This window comes from Bidens hawaiensis, unplaced genomic scaffold (assembly GCF_021521415.1).
Source record: "Bidens hawaiensis isolate Kalapana, Puna unplaced genomic scaffold, B.hawaiensis_p1.1 tig00013426_1, whole genome shotgun sequence".
NCBI classification, from domain to species: domain Eukaryota; kingdom Viridiplantae; phylum Streptophyta; class Magnoliopsida; order Asterales; family Asteraceae; genus Bidens; species Bidens hawaiensis.
Window position 1 is genome coordinate 547,955 of NW_027492138.1, and position 19,731 is coordinate 567,685.

Below are 19,731 nucleotides of genomic sequence, written 5' to 3' on the forward strand. Positions count from 1 at the left end.
TAACAAACAAATTTAGATGTAGTGGGTTAAAGGAGTGAAACGCTCTTCAAACTTAACCGAAACCGAATTAATTGAAAATCAGAAATTGGTAATCGATTTTTTTTACCCCCGGTTAACCTAGATTAATTGAACAGAACCGTTCACAAATTTATATATATCTTTTATATCTCTATTTCATGTTTTCCACCTCCAAAAATCGGAAATTGGTTTTAATTATGAACCGAACTAAACCAAAAATCAACAACCAACTAACCGCATAAACTGAACCAATTAACTGAAATCAATTGGTTAATAAAATAGATTGACTGATGACAGTTTACACACCAAACCATGCCCATTATTTACAAAGATGTCGGACTTTGAAAAATCCAAATATAATAATAAGGGTTCACGAGGTTTCTAGTCATGAAAAAAGAAAGATATAATAACATCATGTACAGATGTCCTAGCTCTTGAACTTGCCAGAACCCTCCTCCATCACTTACAAATACAACAATCAACCTCCATTAATCTCCACAACTGATCAAACAACTTCTTACATATTCAATATTCATAAGCAATCTATCAAACACTTTCCTAGCCAAAACAATGTCAATCATTTCAAGCTTCTTAAGGGACCCCTTAGACGGTTTCTTTACGTCCGACGAATCATATTATCCAGCTAGAATTGACTGGAAGGAGACACCGGATTCCCACGTATTCAAAGCCGATTTACCGGGTTTGAAGAAGGAGGAGGTGAAGGTGGAGGTTGAAGAAAATAGGGTGCTACAGATCAGCGGAGAGAGAAGCCGAGAGAAAGAAGAGAATGACGATAAGTGGCACCGCGTTGAGAGGAGTTTTGGTAAGTTTGTGAGGAGGTTCAGGTTGCCCGAGAATGCGAAGGTGGATGAAGTCAAGGCTTCGATGGAGAACGGGGTTTTGACGGTGACGGTGCCGAAGCACGAGGTCAAGAAGCCTGAGGTGAAAGCCATTGAGATCTCTGGTTAAACCTTAAGCATATGTATAATTATGTATTGAATAATGAAGAATGTGTGTGTGTGTGCATGGGAGTGAAAATAGTGTGTGAATTGTGATTTGAATCTGTAAGTTTGTAACTTTTGTTTATTTTTCTTTTATTTGTCATGAAATGAAATAAAGTAAATTGGATTTTTGCAATCCAAACTAATTGTTTGTTGAATAATCTATATTTGTAACGTGGTTAATGATACTTTTAACTTTCACCCTTTTAATGTTAACGACAGTTCACCCAAACGAATAAGTAACCTCCTTCACTCTCAGATGTATATTTTTGTTAAACTGAATTGTTCTTTGTTAAATGAATAAGTAACCTCCTTCACTCTCAGATAATTTCTTTTAGGTTATTGGTCATATTGTCATTGTGAATAATTATCAACAAATAAGTGATAATTTAGGTAATAGAAATTCAGTTTGCTTTATTATATAAATTCAAAAAATGAAATTGAAACAAAACTATGTAAAAAATTCAAGAAAATCGAATTTACAGTTTTACATCATAAATGGTTGGCCTAGTGGGAAGTTAGGTTCAGTGGTTGGGCCAAACACCTAAACAATGGGCTGTTTGCAGGCTTATAAGTTATAACCCGTCAATGAAAATTCAAAAGTAAGGTAACTTAAGTAGTTGGATTAATTTAAAAGTTCGTAAAAGTTTTTAGTAGCAAACTAGTAAACAATCCCACACGTTACGACGAGAGCGTTGATACACATTATCATGCGTGCTGTGATGGGGGCGTTGATAAACGTTCCCACGGTGGCTCACTTTTAATAAAATTTATATCAAAACGTAGGTAGAAGTAAGGATGTCTTTGTAAAAAACTAACTTTTCATGAAGAAAATAAAAATATATTATTATAATTGACACGTGTTTTCATCATGCATTGCATGAGCTCGGTATTGAATTAAATTTATATCGAGACGTACATAGAAACATATATTGTAGTTTGTTTTCAAATTTAGAGTAACATTACTTTGCAAAGAAAAAAAATTGAAAAAATATTATAGTCAACCTAGATCGGTTACTTTGCGAAAAAAAGTTAAAAAGAAAAAATAATTACATAGAGGTTGCAATTGTCCATTGAGTTCAATGAAAAGCCTTGTACAGGTGCACAGAAGTGGTTTATTCCTGAAGTATGTGCTGTTTAGAAAAAATAGCATCAAATTTTGAAAATTAGAATATGTGCTGTTTAGAAAAAATAATAATATTCATGAAGTATCTTTTATATTTATGCGAAAACAAAAGATGAAAATATTGTATATATATCTTGTATATGCAGACATCCTTTCCTTTTCTCTATGGTTTTGTCTACCTAGGACTCTATAGGAGTGCTTTTATTTATCAAGAACTTGACAATATTAATTTTTCTATAGGCTTTAAAAAGTTACAAAGCGTCACTTTTGTGATTTGTTAAATCTCGTCTTGCCTTTTTTTTTCCTTTGCAAATTTGATTTAATAGATTCCTATTTTCGGTTTGATATTATTCATTATTAAATAATAAGATAAATTATAGGTGATTGTAGATCTATATAGATCTTAACTACACCAAATTGATAAATACTTTTTCCAAATACACCATTTTGATAAAAAATTCTATATTCAATGTGTGAGTGCGTGACCCCTTGATTATCTGATAATAACATTTGTCCTAGGTCCTATTAAATGTTTGTTATAACATATATATCTAGTTTAGAAGTTTGGTAACATGTGTATTGATATTGTTTCGTTTGACTAAAGAGAACCGTTCAACTCGTCACGTTTTTCTCATATATCAGACATTTTTATCATTGTATCTCTTTATTATCGCCTTTTTTCTTTTCATCTTCAACACTTTCATCCTATTCTAAATCATTAAGCCAATCCTTGATGTGTTTACCCAAACATACATTATACACTACAACATGCATTTTATACTAAATTAACAAAATTTCGAATGCATAATCTTCAATTTGCAAGTTCTCAAAGATACAAATAAAAACATAACTGAAGCCACAGTGACAACCTAGTTACCTAGATTAGTCACATTAGTGTAATTGTGTGGTATTCTATCGATTTAGAAATTCATTTCGTGGTTTATTATCAAGTTGCGTTACCTGGATTTGAAGTCATTGTAGTTTTATGTAGTTTATTTACTACTCTGTTACTAATTATTCATGTTTAATCCACACATTCACATTTTTTTGGAAAAAGATATCAGATTGTTGCAGTAAATTTAATATTTAAGGGTAAATGCATAAACAGTAACTAATAGCTGTTTCTACTCAATTACGCGATTCTGATCTTAATTATGAATTCTTACAGCAAAGATCCAAATTAGAAGGCTTTATTAATTATGGATGTGACACAAAGATAAAAGAACTTAAATAAGTAGCTACTCAAATAGCACAAAATATTCCATTTTAAAGATCATCATAGAAGGACTAAAGTTCAATTGTTTCATTGGAGTTAGCATAGGTGCACACTTTGCTCAATATGTTGGTCCGCTTTGTGACCGCTAGCTAGCTTCCTGCTTTCTATAGGGGTTGGTCATTGTTGTTTTTATATCAATAGGCCGTGTTCGGTTCTATTTTTGTTTGTTTTTATCACTTGTTCTAGCTACCCGTTGGTTGCTACTTTTTTATTATTATATCGCGCGCATACACACATATATGCACAAAATACGTACATAGTATTTGCTTTTAGTGAGATTTATTGGGTATCTGTTTATTTGTTTGTTTGTATGCACATGTGTAAAAGCCTATATTTTTTTAATGACATTTCTTACAACTTCATTAATATATATATATATATATAGATAAAGGATCCAATACAAAAATACCTTATCGCACAATAGGTACGCGAGTGTCTGGAACGTCGATTTATGAAAACGCACGGTGGCAAGATTGTAATTTTCTTCAAATCCTATTCCGTCCCTAATTAAATCATTCGCTCATCAACCACGATCATGCATCGACTCCTAAATTGCAGACCAAGATCAGAAACATAATCAAATGTCATTAACACCCATCGTCTGCTGTTTCACAGGGTTTCACGCAGGTCAGTTGTCAAATTGAGCAATTGAAATTGAAATTGTTGAACTAATTGATCAATTAAACTTTAAAATTGGTCTAATTAATCATCAATTTGAAGTTTCAATTAATCAATTTTGAGTTTTACAGAAACCCAGTTGCAGACATTCCATATGTTGTTCATATGATCTAATCAATGATCAAATTAACGGTCGATTGACGATTGTTTGATGATTATGGGATTATATAAAGTGATTTCAGTATTCAATTTCATGTTTACAGGTGTTTAATTTTTTTTGGTTAGTTTTAGAAGTTCTGAACACCCAAAACTTCTTAGAACTTCTAAACTTTATCAGAACTTCTAAACTCTTTTGAACACCCAGAACTTCTTAGAACTTTTAAACTTTATCAGAACTTCTAAACTTTTTGAACACCCAGAACTACTTAGAACTTCTAAACTTTATCAGAACTTCTAAACTTTTTTAAACACCCTGAACTTCTTAGAACGTATTAGAGCGTTTAAAGATGTTCATTTTTTTAACACCCAGAACTTCTTTGAATGTATTAGAACGTTTAAAGATGTTCTTTTTTGGTCAGAACGTTTATAGGTCTTCAGTTTTGTTTCAGAACGTTTAAACATAATATTTTGAACCATAATCAGAACTCGATTGAGTGCATTATTCTGCAATTCCATAATCGATTGATGATTCTAAAGCCTCTTACACATCAATTCGATTGATTAAATCATCAATTTTTGATCAATTTGAAGATTATTAACCTATAGCGATAATGGGTTTATCGATTTTGATTATGCTTTAGTTTTGTGGATAATTTGATTATGGTTGAAGGCTTGCAGCAAATGACGATCTGTTGTGCGAGAAGTGTTTTTTGATTTAATTACAATTATGCTACCGCGTAGTTTAATTGCAATTAGGATCGGGTGGTGCAGAGTCTCGCGTACCTAATATACGATAACCTATTATTGTACGTTAACCCACCTCTCTCTCTCTCTCTCTATATATATATATACTTTTGCATCGAAATAGAAATCGATTGGACAACAATAAAAATAAATACGGAGTATTTGTTTTTATAAGAATAAACCAAGATGTTTAAAATGTAGGGTATTTTAAAATGGTGTGGGTTTAAGTATCATTATGGGCAAATTGATGTACATTTAGAAGTAGATTCAAGGGTATGCCATGCGAGTTTGCCCGTTATACTAACTTTATGTTCTCATATTGGTTAAATTAATTGCAAAAAAATGTAAAACCTTGAACCTTCCTTTTGTACATACATATATTTTTCATTTTTACTTCCTAAAGACTTTTTATAAAGTTGGTCAAAGGTATAATTTTTAAAATTTGTACATAAATATTCAAATATTTTATGCCTATATACATACAATTTAATAAGATAAATAAACCTTGAAATAAATTAAAATAAATATTTATCAGCAAGTACTGATGTTTTTTAGTAGGAATGAATTTAATTAAAGTAGGGAAAAGTGTTAAAAAGCTGATTCGAATCTTTGTCCCTAACAAACTAAAGCAGTCTATATGGGTTTCATATGTACTATGTGAATCACCACACAGAAAACAAGACACGGCAGAGAGGATCATTTTTGTTCTCACAATTTCGAGAAATTCTTACGTGATCCAGATAAGCTTCGTTGTATTACTACACCATCCACGTTTTCAAACACCAAGATTTTTAGTGACGAAGCTAAATGAAAATATATACAGGAGAGACCAGACTCAATACGTATAAAAGTTTTCATTAATAAGCCTCGCCACTGAAGACCATCAAATTATACATATCGTATGCACCTATACGAGATTACGAGCCATGTCACTTTAATTAATTCCTAGACACATGCTACTCATATGAACCATATTAGTGAATAACCATATATATCATATATTTTTTCTATTGACTTGGATGTATGTTATAACCTTGAAATGCTAACTAGATAAGAATATGATTGTCGGGTGACGTTTCACTTACTACGCGTCCTAAGGTTTCCCTTAATACGTGTGCTTTAGCCGGAACAACATATTTTCCTTAACATCGGTTTGTTATAAAGTATGTGAGTCCTTCTTCAGCACAGGTTGAGGAGTTGTTAAAGCAAACTGTGCGGGAGAAGTAGCATTAGAGATCGAGCTCCTATGAGTCGCAACAGTGGTAGATACGGCTGGTGTTGAGGATCCAGATCACTAGGCCTTGGGTTCCATTTCCTACTGAGTTGTACCTTTTGATAATCTTTTCATCTATAATTGTTCATGTTTTAGTTCTTTTCTCTTTGGTGGATTACTTATTTTGGTTGTAAACATTATATGTGTATTTAAAAGGCAACTTGTCAAGTTGCACTCGTTAGACCTAACGTCGACCTTTGTCACTAAATTACTTCGACGAATATAGCAGTGGCACTGGCAGTGTTGTGCAACTCGTCTAGTAGGTTTGAAGATCTAGTGAAGAAGGAACTAAGTTCGTAAAGCGTTTGCATATGGAAACAACTGTGAGAGAAATTGAAGATGATATGATGTTAACCAAAATTGTTTGTTTGTTATTCAGTAACTCATTAATCTTAGATAAATAAATTAAACGAATAAGATTTGGATTTTAAGTGTCAATAATTATCTCAACTTGGTTAAAACTCAAGTAAATATATAATTATATGTAATACAAAAGATATATACATGACCTACCATCTTGTTATTATATAGAAAAAAATGCATAATTAAGTGACAACTACAAACTTTTCTTCTAACAAATTAACCATAAATAAAATCAAACTTCGTATTCGTTTTAAATTATATTGTGCATAAAAATAACATACACACTAGCTAGCAGATTTTATATTACAAAATTTTGTTCCTCCAACTTTCAACTGAACCAAACAAGCCCATGATTTTTGGCCACCTTTGATTGCTTTATTTCTGTTTGGAATGGTTGAAAGGGTAGAAAGAGGTAGCCTAGGGTTCCATGGGTTGGGCATGTAGCTTTAATGGAGGGTGTTGGTCCTTTCAATAAAGCAATATTATCCTTGCCAGATTCTTTTCTTTTCTTTTTAGATTACAAACTAGCAATCACACATTTGTTTTCTATCTTCCATTTTCAAGCAATCATCCTTCATTTCACTTTTGTTTTTTCTTGTAATTATCACTCCAAGATTTCCTCTCAAACTATGTACTCTTTTACTTTTTCACTGAGTGGAGAGAGAGAGAGAGAGGGGTATGTGAACACACCAAATAAATTCTTTTTGATTCAAAATAAATATCCTTTTCTCAGCTAGAAGTCAAGTGAAACAGTTGCATGGTTTTGAGTGGATTCTTGATGTTTTCTAAATTAACATTTGCATTTGATTCAATGTGTTTTCTTTTGCTGCACCAGTCTCTTTCTTATTATTGCATTATCATTACCTACTTATATATGTATATTTTTGCCTTCCAGCCCTTCCATGATGACAAATTTACCAATTGTTTCACTTCATTGTAAAAGTATGTCTACAATGCTGAGTACTCGTTACAAGGTATGTCGGCGAGCCGAGTTTCTTAACTCTGACTAGTTACTAAGAATCGGTCAAAGTTAGTCAACCTCAGCCAAAATCACATCTAGTCGGTTAACTTGGGCGATTTTGACTTTAAGAAAATAAAACATAATTCGTATTTATGTAATATTAAAGAAAAAAATATATTTTTTAATTAATGTTTAGCAATTTTTAAAATAATTTAGTATTTAAGAGTATTTATATTATTTATATTGATATTAACTTATTTTGTTATAAATATTAGCAAACGTATTGTATTTGACATATATGTAATCTCCAAAACCTAATTTGCTTTATATTTACCATTTCTGAGTACTCCCCGAGTACACCCAACTTCCCTGTCGGCCGCCCATGGTCCACCTAGCGACTTTTGCAACATTGCTTCAGTGTTCTTTTTTCCATTTCTATATTTTCCTTATATGATTCTATTCGGTGTGATAATGACATAATATGAATCTATATTATTTTCAAACTTAATTACTCTTTTAACAAAAGTAAATAACACGTATGCCTTATGTAATTGAATTTGTAAAAGTGTATCAATGATGATCTTAATTGAACTAGTAAATGTACATTTTGGTTATCTCAATTTATATTTTTTCAGACTAATTCTACAAGTCATTGGAATATCAAAGGATGGAAAACCCTTTTACAAGTTCAACAACATAATGAAAGAGATTGCTATGACTACTAGAAAACCGGTAATCACCTATGCCATAATTCGTCGAAATGCATAGGAAACGGCCATTTCCGATACGTTTCTGATAAAAATCTGTCGTGCTATATATATTATCCAGTGACGGATCTATATAGGCGGCCAGGGGTGCAAGGATACCCCTCAACTTTCTTGCTAAAGTGCAATCTTATATGTTGTATACCCCAAACTTTAAGATCCACCATTTTCAATTTTCCATATAACAAAACCCTTTCTTAATATGCAAAAATATTATTTGGGATACCCCTGAATTATTCTTCTAGATTCGCCATTGGCATTATCGTCTCTATTTGTGTACGTAGATGAAAAGCTTGGAAAGATACGGTTTCAATGTTTCTTTATCTAAGGAAAAAAATTAATTAATTATAACCACATCAACATAAAATGGTTCATACTGAAGCGTGTAATAGAAAGGAAAGCATTACTGTTAGGGTACAGGAAATAAGTGTTGAGTACCCCTAATACCTTGTTAGTAAGAATCCTTATGCTTAAAACTATTAATTCGAAACAAATTTTCGTTTTGTATACCATATATATGTTATATGTAACTGAATTTGTATACCATTTCACTAGCTTGAATTAACAAGAGAAGATTAGCCCTCATGTATTCATTGTTTACATGTCATGATTATAAAGTTCATGGAGAGAGTTTGAGAGCACCAATAATAGCTTATCATAGATAAAGATATTGAAGAAAAAAAATTTATCACCTATAGTTTTCATTCTTAGAGAATTTCTCCTTCTTAATAGAATTAAAAATATAAGATTTTCATCACATATCATGAAGTTCCTGAAAAATTTTAGCTTCCATAATAGTTATTTCTTATTCAACCAATATTGATAATGAAAATGTTTTCATTCTTGAAGCCTATAAATGATTGGAACATGCATATCACAAGATTTTGGTTATCTTCAACTGTTGTTGAACTGTGATATGGTACTTAATGTTACCAATAATTCTCAAGCCATGAGACAAATAAAGAGAATATACTTAGCAAATAATACATGAATATTAGCAAAGTAGCACACACTTACATAGAAATTATAGGAACATTCCACATAGAAGTACAAGTAAACCCTCAAACCCATTAGTAAAATCAACAAACATGATCATACCATATTGTAAAATTAAACTTAACATACAAAATAAACCTACCATTAATTAGCTCTCCTTCTTCAGCATAACATCATTCATGAATATGTTGAACCCTAATTACTTGACTTGGATATGCTACCTAGGGTTTGAATGATACCAAGTTTCAGTTCAGTACCTCCCTTATAACAACTGCTACATGAAACTTTTAGCTGAATAATACTCGAATGCATCGTTAGATCAAAGAAAGAAACACAACCAAATTATAGAAAATGTGTAGTAGGAGTAGTAGAAGAAGTACTACTGACACCAGAAATTTCAGTCCATGCATTTCCCACCCATGGTTGTTGATTATTAGCTTCTGAAACACCAAGAATCTGTCTTGATAAACTCGAGCCTCGGTTATCTTCCATCTTCACAGGCGGATCGATTTGGATGTTATCGGTTCTAGTGTTTGGAATTTGCATGTCTCCTCTTACCATAGAAGATGATGGTGCTTCAGCTACAACTTCACTTGGGTAGTGAAATAAATTATTAGGGTTATTGGGTACTTCAAATCCAGCTAAGAAAGGCAATCTCCAATTTTCAACCCCTCCAATTGATAAAATATTGTTGAAATTATTCCCAGTTGAGCTCCCACTTCCTAATTGAAAATTTCCCATTTCATTTTGAGGCTGAAATCCACCAAGATTTGCGCTAATATTGCCACCAACACCTCCATACTGAGCCAAAGAGCTCATGAATGGTAATTGAAGAGAGGGAGGATTAGAAAGTTGAGTACTTGCCATAGTTTCAGTGCTACACCTTGAAGGACTTTCACTTACGGATTTTGGCCCCGTTCGGCTAGGAGATTTTGAGCTTCGGCTTTTGTTACTCCTTTTGTTTTTCCTACAACCTCCCCCAACCGGGACATTTCTTAGAGTACCACCTCGAGTCCAATAACGCCTGCACGTCTTGCAAAAGTGCCGCGGTTGTGTGAGGCTATAGTTGTTGAAGTAGCAAAACTTTGTGTTGGTTGAATCACATCGCGGACAGTTTAATCCTGGCTCTGGCATAGGTAGCTTGGCCATCCTTGCTTGATCTACCATAGATCCTGGTCTGATAGACCCTTCCCCGCGTGGACCACCTCCTCCACCACCAGCTGGTTGTGGTGGAGGAGGTGGTGCTGGTGGTGGGAAGCTAGGGTTTTCGCCACCGCCAGCACCAACAACACCAACGCTCAATTGTTGGCGGTTTGATTGTTGCAACTGAAACAAAAAAAAAACAAGAAAACAAAAGAGAAATAAATAAGAAAGCTCACAAGAGGTACTACATGTACATGGTATATTCTTTTAAAGAGAATATGTATATATGAATGAGTATATATCATCTTTAATTTCCTAGACATATGCTTTTCCTTTTTCGTTTAGAAGAAGATTAAAGATCATACCTGGAGATGCCAATTGTGGTGATCAAGATAGGTTGGAACAGATGAGAAAACCATGGTTTAATTAAATTTATCACTCTTTTTCTCTTTTAGAAAGTTTTCAAGGGATTTAACTTTGATAGTTGGAATCAAAAACAAGAGAATAATATACAGAAAAGAGAGAGAGAGGAGGAGGAGGAGGATAAAAAGATAAAGAAGATGATGCTGATGGGAAGGCAAAGATAAGGGAGAGGAGGCTTTTGTTTTGCTTAATATTTGTATTGTGATTTTTAATTTTTGTAATTTGCATTTCTCTTTTTGTTTTCATTATAATAATTAGGGTTCTTGAAGTGAGTGGACGAAGTTTCTTAGCCTTTAAGCTTTCTTATAGTGACAATGTGGCATATTACTTCATGTTAGTGCTCGGGTAAAAAAGAGAATACTGACCCCTCCATTGATATACTCACATATATACCACACACATTGTCTGTATCCATATGTGCATGCATGAAAGAGAGAAAAGACACGTCGGACTTACTTAGCAATTTCAACAACATTAAGTAAATACCCTCTTAAAGAAATCTGCTTTAGAATCTTAGATCACACACAGTGTATTACTTGTCAAAACAGTATAAAAGGTGTGTGAATGTATGATGGGTTATAAAATAACATTTAAACTAATTAGTCAAAGTGAAGTTTTATAACCCTGGTGTTGTAACCTTCTCAACCATTATTCTCTGGATCATTTTGTGATTCATATTATATAATTTTCTTAAAAAGGATGTCGGAAAACAATCTATATATATGAAATTAATACATATACAGTGCTATTAATACCGTAATTATAATTAATTAAAAGTGTTAAAAGTGTCTGAAAACAGTTAGAATATTGCGAAAAAATGATGCGTTGGAAATGTGTCATAATTTGCATCGGAAATGTGTAATGTCCGGTGACGGTTATTCTGATATGCACGTTGCATCGGAATTGCTTGTTTTGTGACACTTTTCCGATGCAGTCTCGTTTCACAAATCTATCAGTTTTCTAGCAGTGATCCCACTAAGTCATCCACATATGTATATGTATATGTATATGAATGAACTATTCGTTTTCTTCATCTCTAGCTATAGATAAAAATGAATATTTTAGGACCATCCAGATTTGTAAAACATATTAAAGTCTAATGCACAAAATTAACTCCTTTCAAACAAAAGACTATATATAGTAAAGTTTTGGGTTTTGGGAGATAGACTTTCTCTACTTTATACCTCGAATGAACTCGCTTGAGAATTTATTCATAACTTTTAATATGAAGAAATTAATAAATAAAAACTATGCATAACAATACAAAAAATTTCTAAGTCAGGGCTTTATAGTTATAAAAGACCCTAGGTTTAATTGTTTAAATATATAAAAAGTGACCATTGTAGCATATCAATATTTATTAATCAGGCAATAACCTTTTAGTAGGAGTTTTTAATTTAATTTCTACCCTTTAACAAACTTCCACATTTTTCAGCAAAACATTCTCTCTTTTTCTTTTTCTTTTTTCCTTTTCTTTCTTGATTACAACACAATCCCTTTTTTCTCTCATTGATTGCAGGGACAAAGACCAACACATAAATTAGTTATATTAATCTTTGTTTCTATCGCCAGTTAAATTAATAATAACACACATCTTATAAACTGCGCATTGGACTTGAACTTGGTTGGATTTAAAAGAACTTTAAAAGGTACAATTTCACCAAGCTCAAGACAATTAATTAAGCGGATGTTAGTTTTTCATATTCAAACTAGCCTAAGACAACTAAGGTGAGTAACATGCGACTATATTTGATTAAATACATTATATGTGTAATAAAAGTTATTGAGAACTCTTTAGGGTAGCTGCTGATGATCGAGTAACAGTAGCAATGGTCTATCTATCGGCAGTGTTGTAAAAATTGTTAATCGTTAGTCAGGCGGTGGGGTGGGGACTAATGATTAATCGAGATTAATCGGGATTAATTATCAGATCGGACTTTAATATATAATTTTCAGTTTATATATACACGCCACGCACACATTTTTATATGCAATTTTTAGTTTTAAACATACACAAACACATGTTGGCCGAAAATTGGTTGGAATCTCAACGAAAACCACTGATTTTAGCCGAAATCTAGCACCAAAACCATCGATTTATGCCAGAACCTCCTGCAGAAAGATTCTATTAATCTTGATTTTGGCCGGATTTGACCATTTACCGATTAATTGGCCGATTAGCCCAAATTTAATCAGTGAAGCAGGGACTAGTGATTAATCAGGGATTTAATCGACACCTAGTAAGAATTTTTACAACAATGTCTACCGGTAGTAATTAAACACAACAGACTCCTCATCTCTTTTGGATGATGTGTCAATGCAAAGTACTTTGGAAGCAAACCTCTCCTTGTTGTGGAGATCAAGTCCATGCATGGACAAAGTCTTTAGATTGGGATGTGGAAACAAACTGAGAGGTGGGCCACCCCTTTCGTATGCACACACACGTGTGCGTGTGTGTATGATTTGTTGTTGAACTGATGTTATGATTTGCGGATTTGTTGTGGGTGCTCTAAGTGGTTTAGAGCAACTTGTGTAGTTAGGAACTTTAATTTGTGCCCAGAAAGAATTATGTGTAAGATGGGTCAGCCCTAAAGTGGGGTTGGGTGGTCGATGAACTCTTGTCCGACACTCTGCTAGGCCTGAATTTTTTTTAAAAAAATATATATATATTTTTATACAATCTATGTATATTTAATGTTTAAACTCAATTACATAAGTAACATAACAATTAGCATGCTCTAGTGGCAAAAGGGTGTGGCTATCGACCAAAAGGTTGTGGGTTTTAGTTTCATTTGAGATATACTTAAATCTATGTTTATACAATAGTTTTTTTACACAATGCAAATTATAACCAATTAAATCCATTTAAAAATAAATTGTTTAAACCCAACAAAATACTTCTTTTACTTAATGTTCAAAAACTTTTTTTGCCATTGCCCCAATTTTTTACTTCTCGAAGTCGGCCCTGTGTGTAAGTAATGGTGATCAACATGAAAGTATTTAATAATGGTGTGTTTTCATATACTAACTAGCCTAACACATGTTATTGAGCTAAGAATCGTCGTTGGTAAACGTTGACTTGAAATCCTACTTTCAAGTGAAAACTTGTAGACATTTTCATGGAATCAAATGTCACATTTGAAATCTTTGTATGAATCATTTTACTGTTAGTGGAAGAATCAAATTGATCCATAAATAAGATTACTAAGAATAATTTTTTTTTTGGGGGCTTTAGAGTCAAAAGACCTCAGTTGTTCACTAGCCCCCATGAATTCAAACAGAAGAATATAAAAAAGGTAAAGGGTTATTCGTTTGTCATCTTTATTAGGTTTTCACTCATTATAATCATAAATATATTTCTTTGTTGACAAAGTTAAGACAAATAGAACTTCGTCCATCAAAAATCCAGAAACAATCGAATATGCGCTATATATGATGTTCATCGAGATCCTCTATGTACGTGTTGTATATGTTCGCACTAAATAATATTCGTTTTGGTATTCAAATTCTCCTTTGTTGATATCATGTGAAACGTATATATTCTGGATTCATGTTATGCTTTACCAAAGTATAGAGCTATTTCATGAAGCTTGTGGAATCTCAAGGTGACTCCAAGATACCGAAAGACTCTCATAAAGATTGTGCAATTATGGCATCATTCCCTGATAGATGTTACATATGTAGAATAATAGTTTGGCATACTTCATAAGTCCATGGTGTATATATTTCTATTCGGATTTATGTTATTTTAGTTGCAACTAATTAAGTTCAGCTATTGTTAGTCGGTAGCCATTTATTTAGAGTAACTTTTTATGTGGTTTAAATTTTATAGCACTTTCAACCCAAATTTAAATTTTTTTACTAATAAACCCATGATGTTTACAACTCATTGTAGTTTTGTCTTCTTAGACTAGTTTCTTTCATTGTCTTCTGTTAAGATAATGAATTGAGTTCGCGGACCAAAACCGCAAATAAATTTAAACATCAGTGCCTAAAAAAGCAATAGGCTCATATTTTTTATGTTCTATTTGTTTTTTACTTTTTTCTTTATATTATTCTTAAGATTGTTTATTCTATTTTCATTTTTCTTTTAACAACTCAAATATTTTTAACTAACCGAAAACATATTTTTTTATTTATTTTTCATTTGGTGCCCGCCATACAGTGTGACTTTGGTAGCGTAAGTTTTGACATTATACATAAAAAGCAATGAAACAATCAAACAAACATGTTTCAATGTCTTTTTGCTTATGGTACAACTATATTTTTGGGTTTCCGTTTTAGCTGGCTATAGCGAATACATTAAAACCGATAAACTTTTCGATCGCCGCAACATGCGGATTTGATCTTGCTAGATTGTATTATAACAAATTATTTAACTTGCATAAATAAAAACTCCATGAAAGCTCAACCTCAGCCAAGAGCATTGCACCTAGAGCCATGTTAGAGACGCTGCTCCTAGACCCTAGCCAAGGGAGTGTTGCCCCCTTGGAACTAACTATGTTAGTATAATTAGTTATTATTCTTTGATCTTTTAATAGTTGGGGTGACGTTTCTAGACTTTATACATGATTTGGTATTTTTGAGGAGTATTATCCAAACACTAAAAAGACTTATCAATTTTAGAAAAAAAAATAAAGGAATCAATTGAAACCAGTAGACGATAGTGGAATTAATTGGTCACATGTTGGCTTCGTATTAACCTTAAACATCTTCTTTCGGTTTATAGCTAGTTTTTCTAAAGGAATGATTTCTAGACCAATGAATTTGTTGTATATTTTAGTACTCTGATGTAACATGTGTTGTGTGAAGTAATTTTGTTGATGTAAGTCACGTTTTGTACTTTCATGTGTTGGAATATATATATTATCACATGTTAATACTTAATTAAAGTTGGTTAATCAATTAAGTTGGTTAGTCAAAACCAAATATTTCAAAACTCTATGAGTACTATTACTATGATAAAGGCTAGTTCAAAATATCATATAAGTTGTCTTCAATTACTCGACTATAATACCGTTTTAAATGTGGTTGAAAAGAGTCAAGTAATCGTCATGTTCATGAGGCACGCTCTCCACCAGAAGCGTCTTATCTTCGTTGTCCCTTGATCTATTGAACCACGTATGCTTGAAAACATAAAGCAACCGCGATTCAAGAACACTATTAAAACCTAATTTGAGTTGAAGATGAAGTTAGCCAATTTTATAAAAGATTATAAAGTGGTCGTTCTTTTAGGCAGATAATAGAGTTGGTCCAAAGAAAGCTACACCCACAAAATAGAGGAGACACATTTCTAAATCCTCACTCACGTAACCTTCCATTAGTGCATGCAATTATTGAATATTGGGAAGAAGACAAGTTGATTGAAGCACCATACAATTTTTAATTGATTTTTCTTTTACAAAAAGATTGGTGAATCGTGCATGCATATTGTTTAATGTTGACTGAATACATGAATAGACTACGTCCAATTGAGTTAGTGGCAGACTCGAGATATGCTTTCTCTATAGAAAATTATCTGACATTTTTAATTGAAAAAAAATATTTATGATTTATAAATATTGAGTTAATAAAATTATATGATGTAAATGATTAATTTTAGGGGTAGAACAGCTAAGGGTGTTGATTTCTGATATGATACAAAACAGAACACTAGCTCGGTATAAAAATAACTAGGTAGAGGGTTCTTCGAAAACATGTCAACATCCCTAACCCTTTTAAACAAATTATTCAGATTAATTTTCTGTAAGGAATTAAGTTAAAATGTTACCACACTCTTAAAAGTACAATTAAAAAATATTTGATTCATGTCACCCTGTTACAACGATCCAATTTAACACGTTTGCCACTTTAAATGTTACAACTTATTTAAGTTCCTTAAACTTGTTTCGACACGTTAACCCATTTGACTCATTCGTACAAACAAGTTATAAGTAATTAAGTGTGTATATTCAAATTGTTGTATTTGACATGAACAAGTACATTTCTTGTTCTTTTAGAGGGGTAGGAGTTGTCCCACTCCTGATTCCGCGGTATACAGTCTTAGGCTCTTAGCAACAAAAGTACAAAAAGTGAAAACATATATGTGAAAAAATCGGCATTCCAAAGACTCACACTCAGGACAAACTCGGTGGGCGGTATTCCCAGTCGGCCACAACTTTTCCCACTCTTTCCCGGCTCTTCAAGAGCTCCACTTCGTCCCCTCTTACTTTTTATCAGTGAGATGGTCAACCAATTAAACACCCCAAACTCGTTATTATTTAATAGAGTTAAGTATCATTTTAGTACATGTGGTTTGTCCAATTACGCAATTAACTTTATTGCCGTTTTTAAATTTATTGTAAACGGCTACCTCACTTTTCTAAAACTTGCTGTTTTAGTTTTTTTTTAACCTCGTCTATTTTGTCCGTTGAGTCCGGGTAAATTGGCAATTTTATTTATTTTATTTATTTTCTTTTTGAGTTAAGTATCATTTTCATAGATGTGGTTTGTTCAATTACGTAACTTTAGTTCCTTTTTTTAAATTTATTGCAACTGGATACTTGGATTAGCTTTGGATATATAGGCAACCCATGAAAGACATTACACATTACAATTAAAGGATAATCTCTAACCCTAAATAAACAGATGAGTATGTACTAAATTGGTGAATATGGAAGGACACAAGTTAACAGGTTGGTTTAGTTTTCTAACTGTGATATCATCATAATCGTTCTCGGTATATCCCACAAATAGCAAAGCTATGGTAGTGTCTGAGAAGGGTAATATAGTAATGTTTTGGTCATCAAGTTAGAGTTAGGGTAATATAGGGTTTTGTTAGAGGATTTAGGTGAATAATAAGGAATATTTGTGGTGAGTTTTGAGTTAGTTATTTCTACAATAATATGAAGGGTTTAATCGATTATATGCCTTGAGTTAACATTGGTTGTCGAATATCACATCCTGTAAGAAAAAAAAACAATAAACTATATTATACAAATAGCATTTGATATTTGACTTTAATCGGTAGCCTTTGTCTGAAATGTGCCTTTAACAACTAACCAAACTTTATTAAGGCTAATAAAACTATATTGGGGTGTCATTGTATACACCAACTTACACCCAAGATGAGTATGTATAAAATTTCATGTGTGGTTTGAATGTAAAGCAACAATGTGAGGTCACAACATCGCTTTCTATCATACATTCATACTTATCGTTTTCTCTGCTTGAGAAAAGGTGAAAGTTCATACTTGTGAATAGATAAACCATGAAAGAAAACATGATCCAAAAATGTCTTCGGGTAAGTAGTACGATCATATAAACGAGTGCCATAGAATGAGAAGAAGACAAAGGATGAGGATAAGAAAAGGTGGAAGAGAAGGAGGATATTTGATGAGGATGAAACTTAAGATGAGGAAATATGCTTCTGGTGTAGCAACATAAAGTTTAAATGATGGCATTGAAATTGTGGATGATAGCTTAGATAGAAGTACACTTACTAAATTTTAAAAGTAAGAATACGGTCTCATGAAACTTAACATAATGTGATGTATATATGAAAAAAGGTGCGATGATTTGCCGTAATTTGTAGTTTTAGCAACGTGATGTGTAATCTCATGTTCCTGTTCATGGGTACCTTCGAAATATCGCTTGATCACATTACCACTCGCTATAGAGATTCCACCCTAAATTCCCACCACCGTTTATGACTACATTATAACATCAACGATTTTGACCGATTATCATCGATTTTCCTAGTATAAGTGTTTTAAGTCTTAATTATCAATTTTTAGTGTTCAATGTTATTGTTTTAAGTCTTAATCAGTTCCCACTTGCTACGATTGTTAGTGTTTTTCAAGTTGCAGAAGCTTAATTTGTTAGTAATAGGAGAGTATACTGAATTATTAGTGTTAAATTGCTATATATATGAATTTTACATGATATTAAAATTAGCGATAATCCACCGGTATATCACCTCGATAACTGATGTCTCAGATATCGATGCTTAACCGATATCCGATATTTTTCTGTATGAACTACTTTGCTTTTAACCACCAACCAAGATGCATAAATGGAAAGCACCTTTAACTTGTGTAACATACATCCAAGGCTGATACAAATCATAAACACACCTTTACACAATCATAATGTCGTAACTGAAAATTTTAGTAAGCAAGCACTTACTAATGCATATTGTAAACCCGAGACTTCAATCGATTCAATCTAAAATTTCATTCTATTCACCACTTGTTCTACAAAACCTAATAGCTATCCAAAAACAAAGAAAAAATATGATTTCTAGATCCCCTAATCATCTGCCATCCATTACTACTATAACAATAAGAAAATAATCTATATCTATGCTATATATAATACACCAAACAAGGGCAAATTAAGACACTAACTTTTAAGTAATTACAACACTTAAAGCATGAGGTACATGTATTAGTATGGGTAAACATGTCTTTTAAACACAATTCATTCAACTTACAAGTTTGGTCCCTCATCTTTAACCATATTATGTTTTTAATTTAACTTGTAAACTAACTTTCCACCCATGATTTTTAAACGACTATAGTCTTTTCATACGTTAATATTTTTATAAACAAATTGCACCATAAAAACGAGCATTTTATTCTCTTTAATTTGAATATGATATTGTTGTAATTTTTATCATTTTAAATAAATTAATATGTTACGTAGGGGTGTTCAGTGTCGGTTGTGATGATTTTTAAGTTAAACTTGTGAGTCCAACCGTTAATACTGATTTGTTGTCGTCCAAAACCAATCAACCATTGAAAGTTGAAACCGAATCGTTACTAACGGCCTGGTTCCAGTTTGGTTTCACAGTTTAAACTATAATAATAAATTTAGTTTATAATAA

The 19,731-nt window shown here is 32.4% G+C and overlaps 2 protein-coding genes across 2 annotated transcripts; one reads left to right on the forward strand and one right to left on the reverse strand.

Moving 5' to 3' along the window:
• Positions 1 to 438: 438 nt before the first annotated feature.
• On the forward strand, positions 439 to 1,172 carry LOC143544057 (16.9 kDa class I heat shock protein 3-like). Its single transcript, XM_077036225.1, has one exon. It carries the CDS (start codon positions 589 to 591, stop codon positions 985 to 987), a length of 399 nt encoding a protein of 132 aa, XP_076892340.1. The 5' UTR covers positions 439 to 588; the 3' UTR covers positions 988 to 1,172.
• An 8,125-nt stretch (positions 1,173 to 9,297) lies between these two features.
• LOC143544093 (dof zinc finger protein DOF3.6-like) lies at positions 9,298 to 11,375 on the reverse strand. The gene is made up of 2 exons (XM_077036252.1): positions 10,808 to 11,375; positions 9,298 to 10,625 (listed from the first exon to the last, which is right to left on the reverse strand). Exons 1-2 carry the CDS (start codon positions 10,859 to 10,861, stop codon positions 9,642 to 9,644), a joined length of 1,038 nt encoding a protein of 345 aa, XP_076892367.1. The 5' UTR covers positions 10,862 to 11,375; the 3' UTR covers positions 9,298 to 9,641.
• Positions 11,376 to 19,731: the final 8,356 nt, after the last annotated feature.

What these genes read in the sequence shown, in the direction of transcription:
- LOC143544057 (XM_077036225.1), top strand. Translation starts at nt 589, where the DNA reads ATGTCAATCATTTCAAGCTTCTTAAGGGACCCCTTAGACGGTTTCTTT.
- LOC143544093 (XM_077036252.1), bottom strand. Translation starts at nt 10,861, where the DNA reads ATGGTTTTCTCATCTGTTCCAACCTATCTTGATCACCACAATTGGCAT. An exon ending in ACCACAATTGGCATCTCCAG is followed by an intron (nt 10,626 to 10,807) that starts GTATGATCTTTA and finishes TTTTTGTTTCAG; the next exon opens with TTGCAACAATCAAACCGCCA.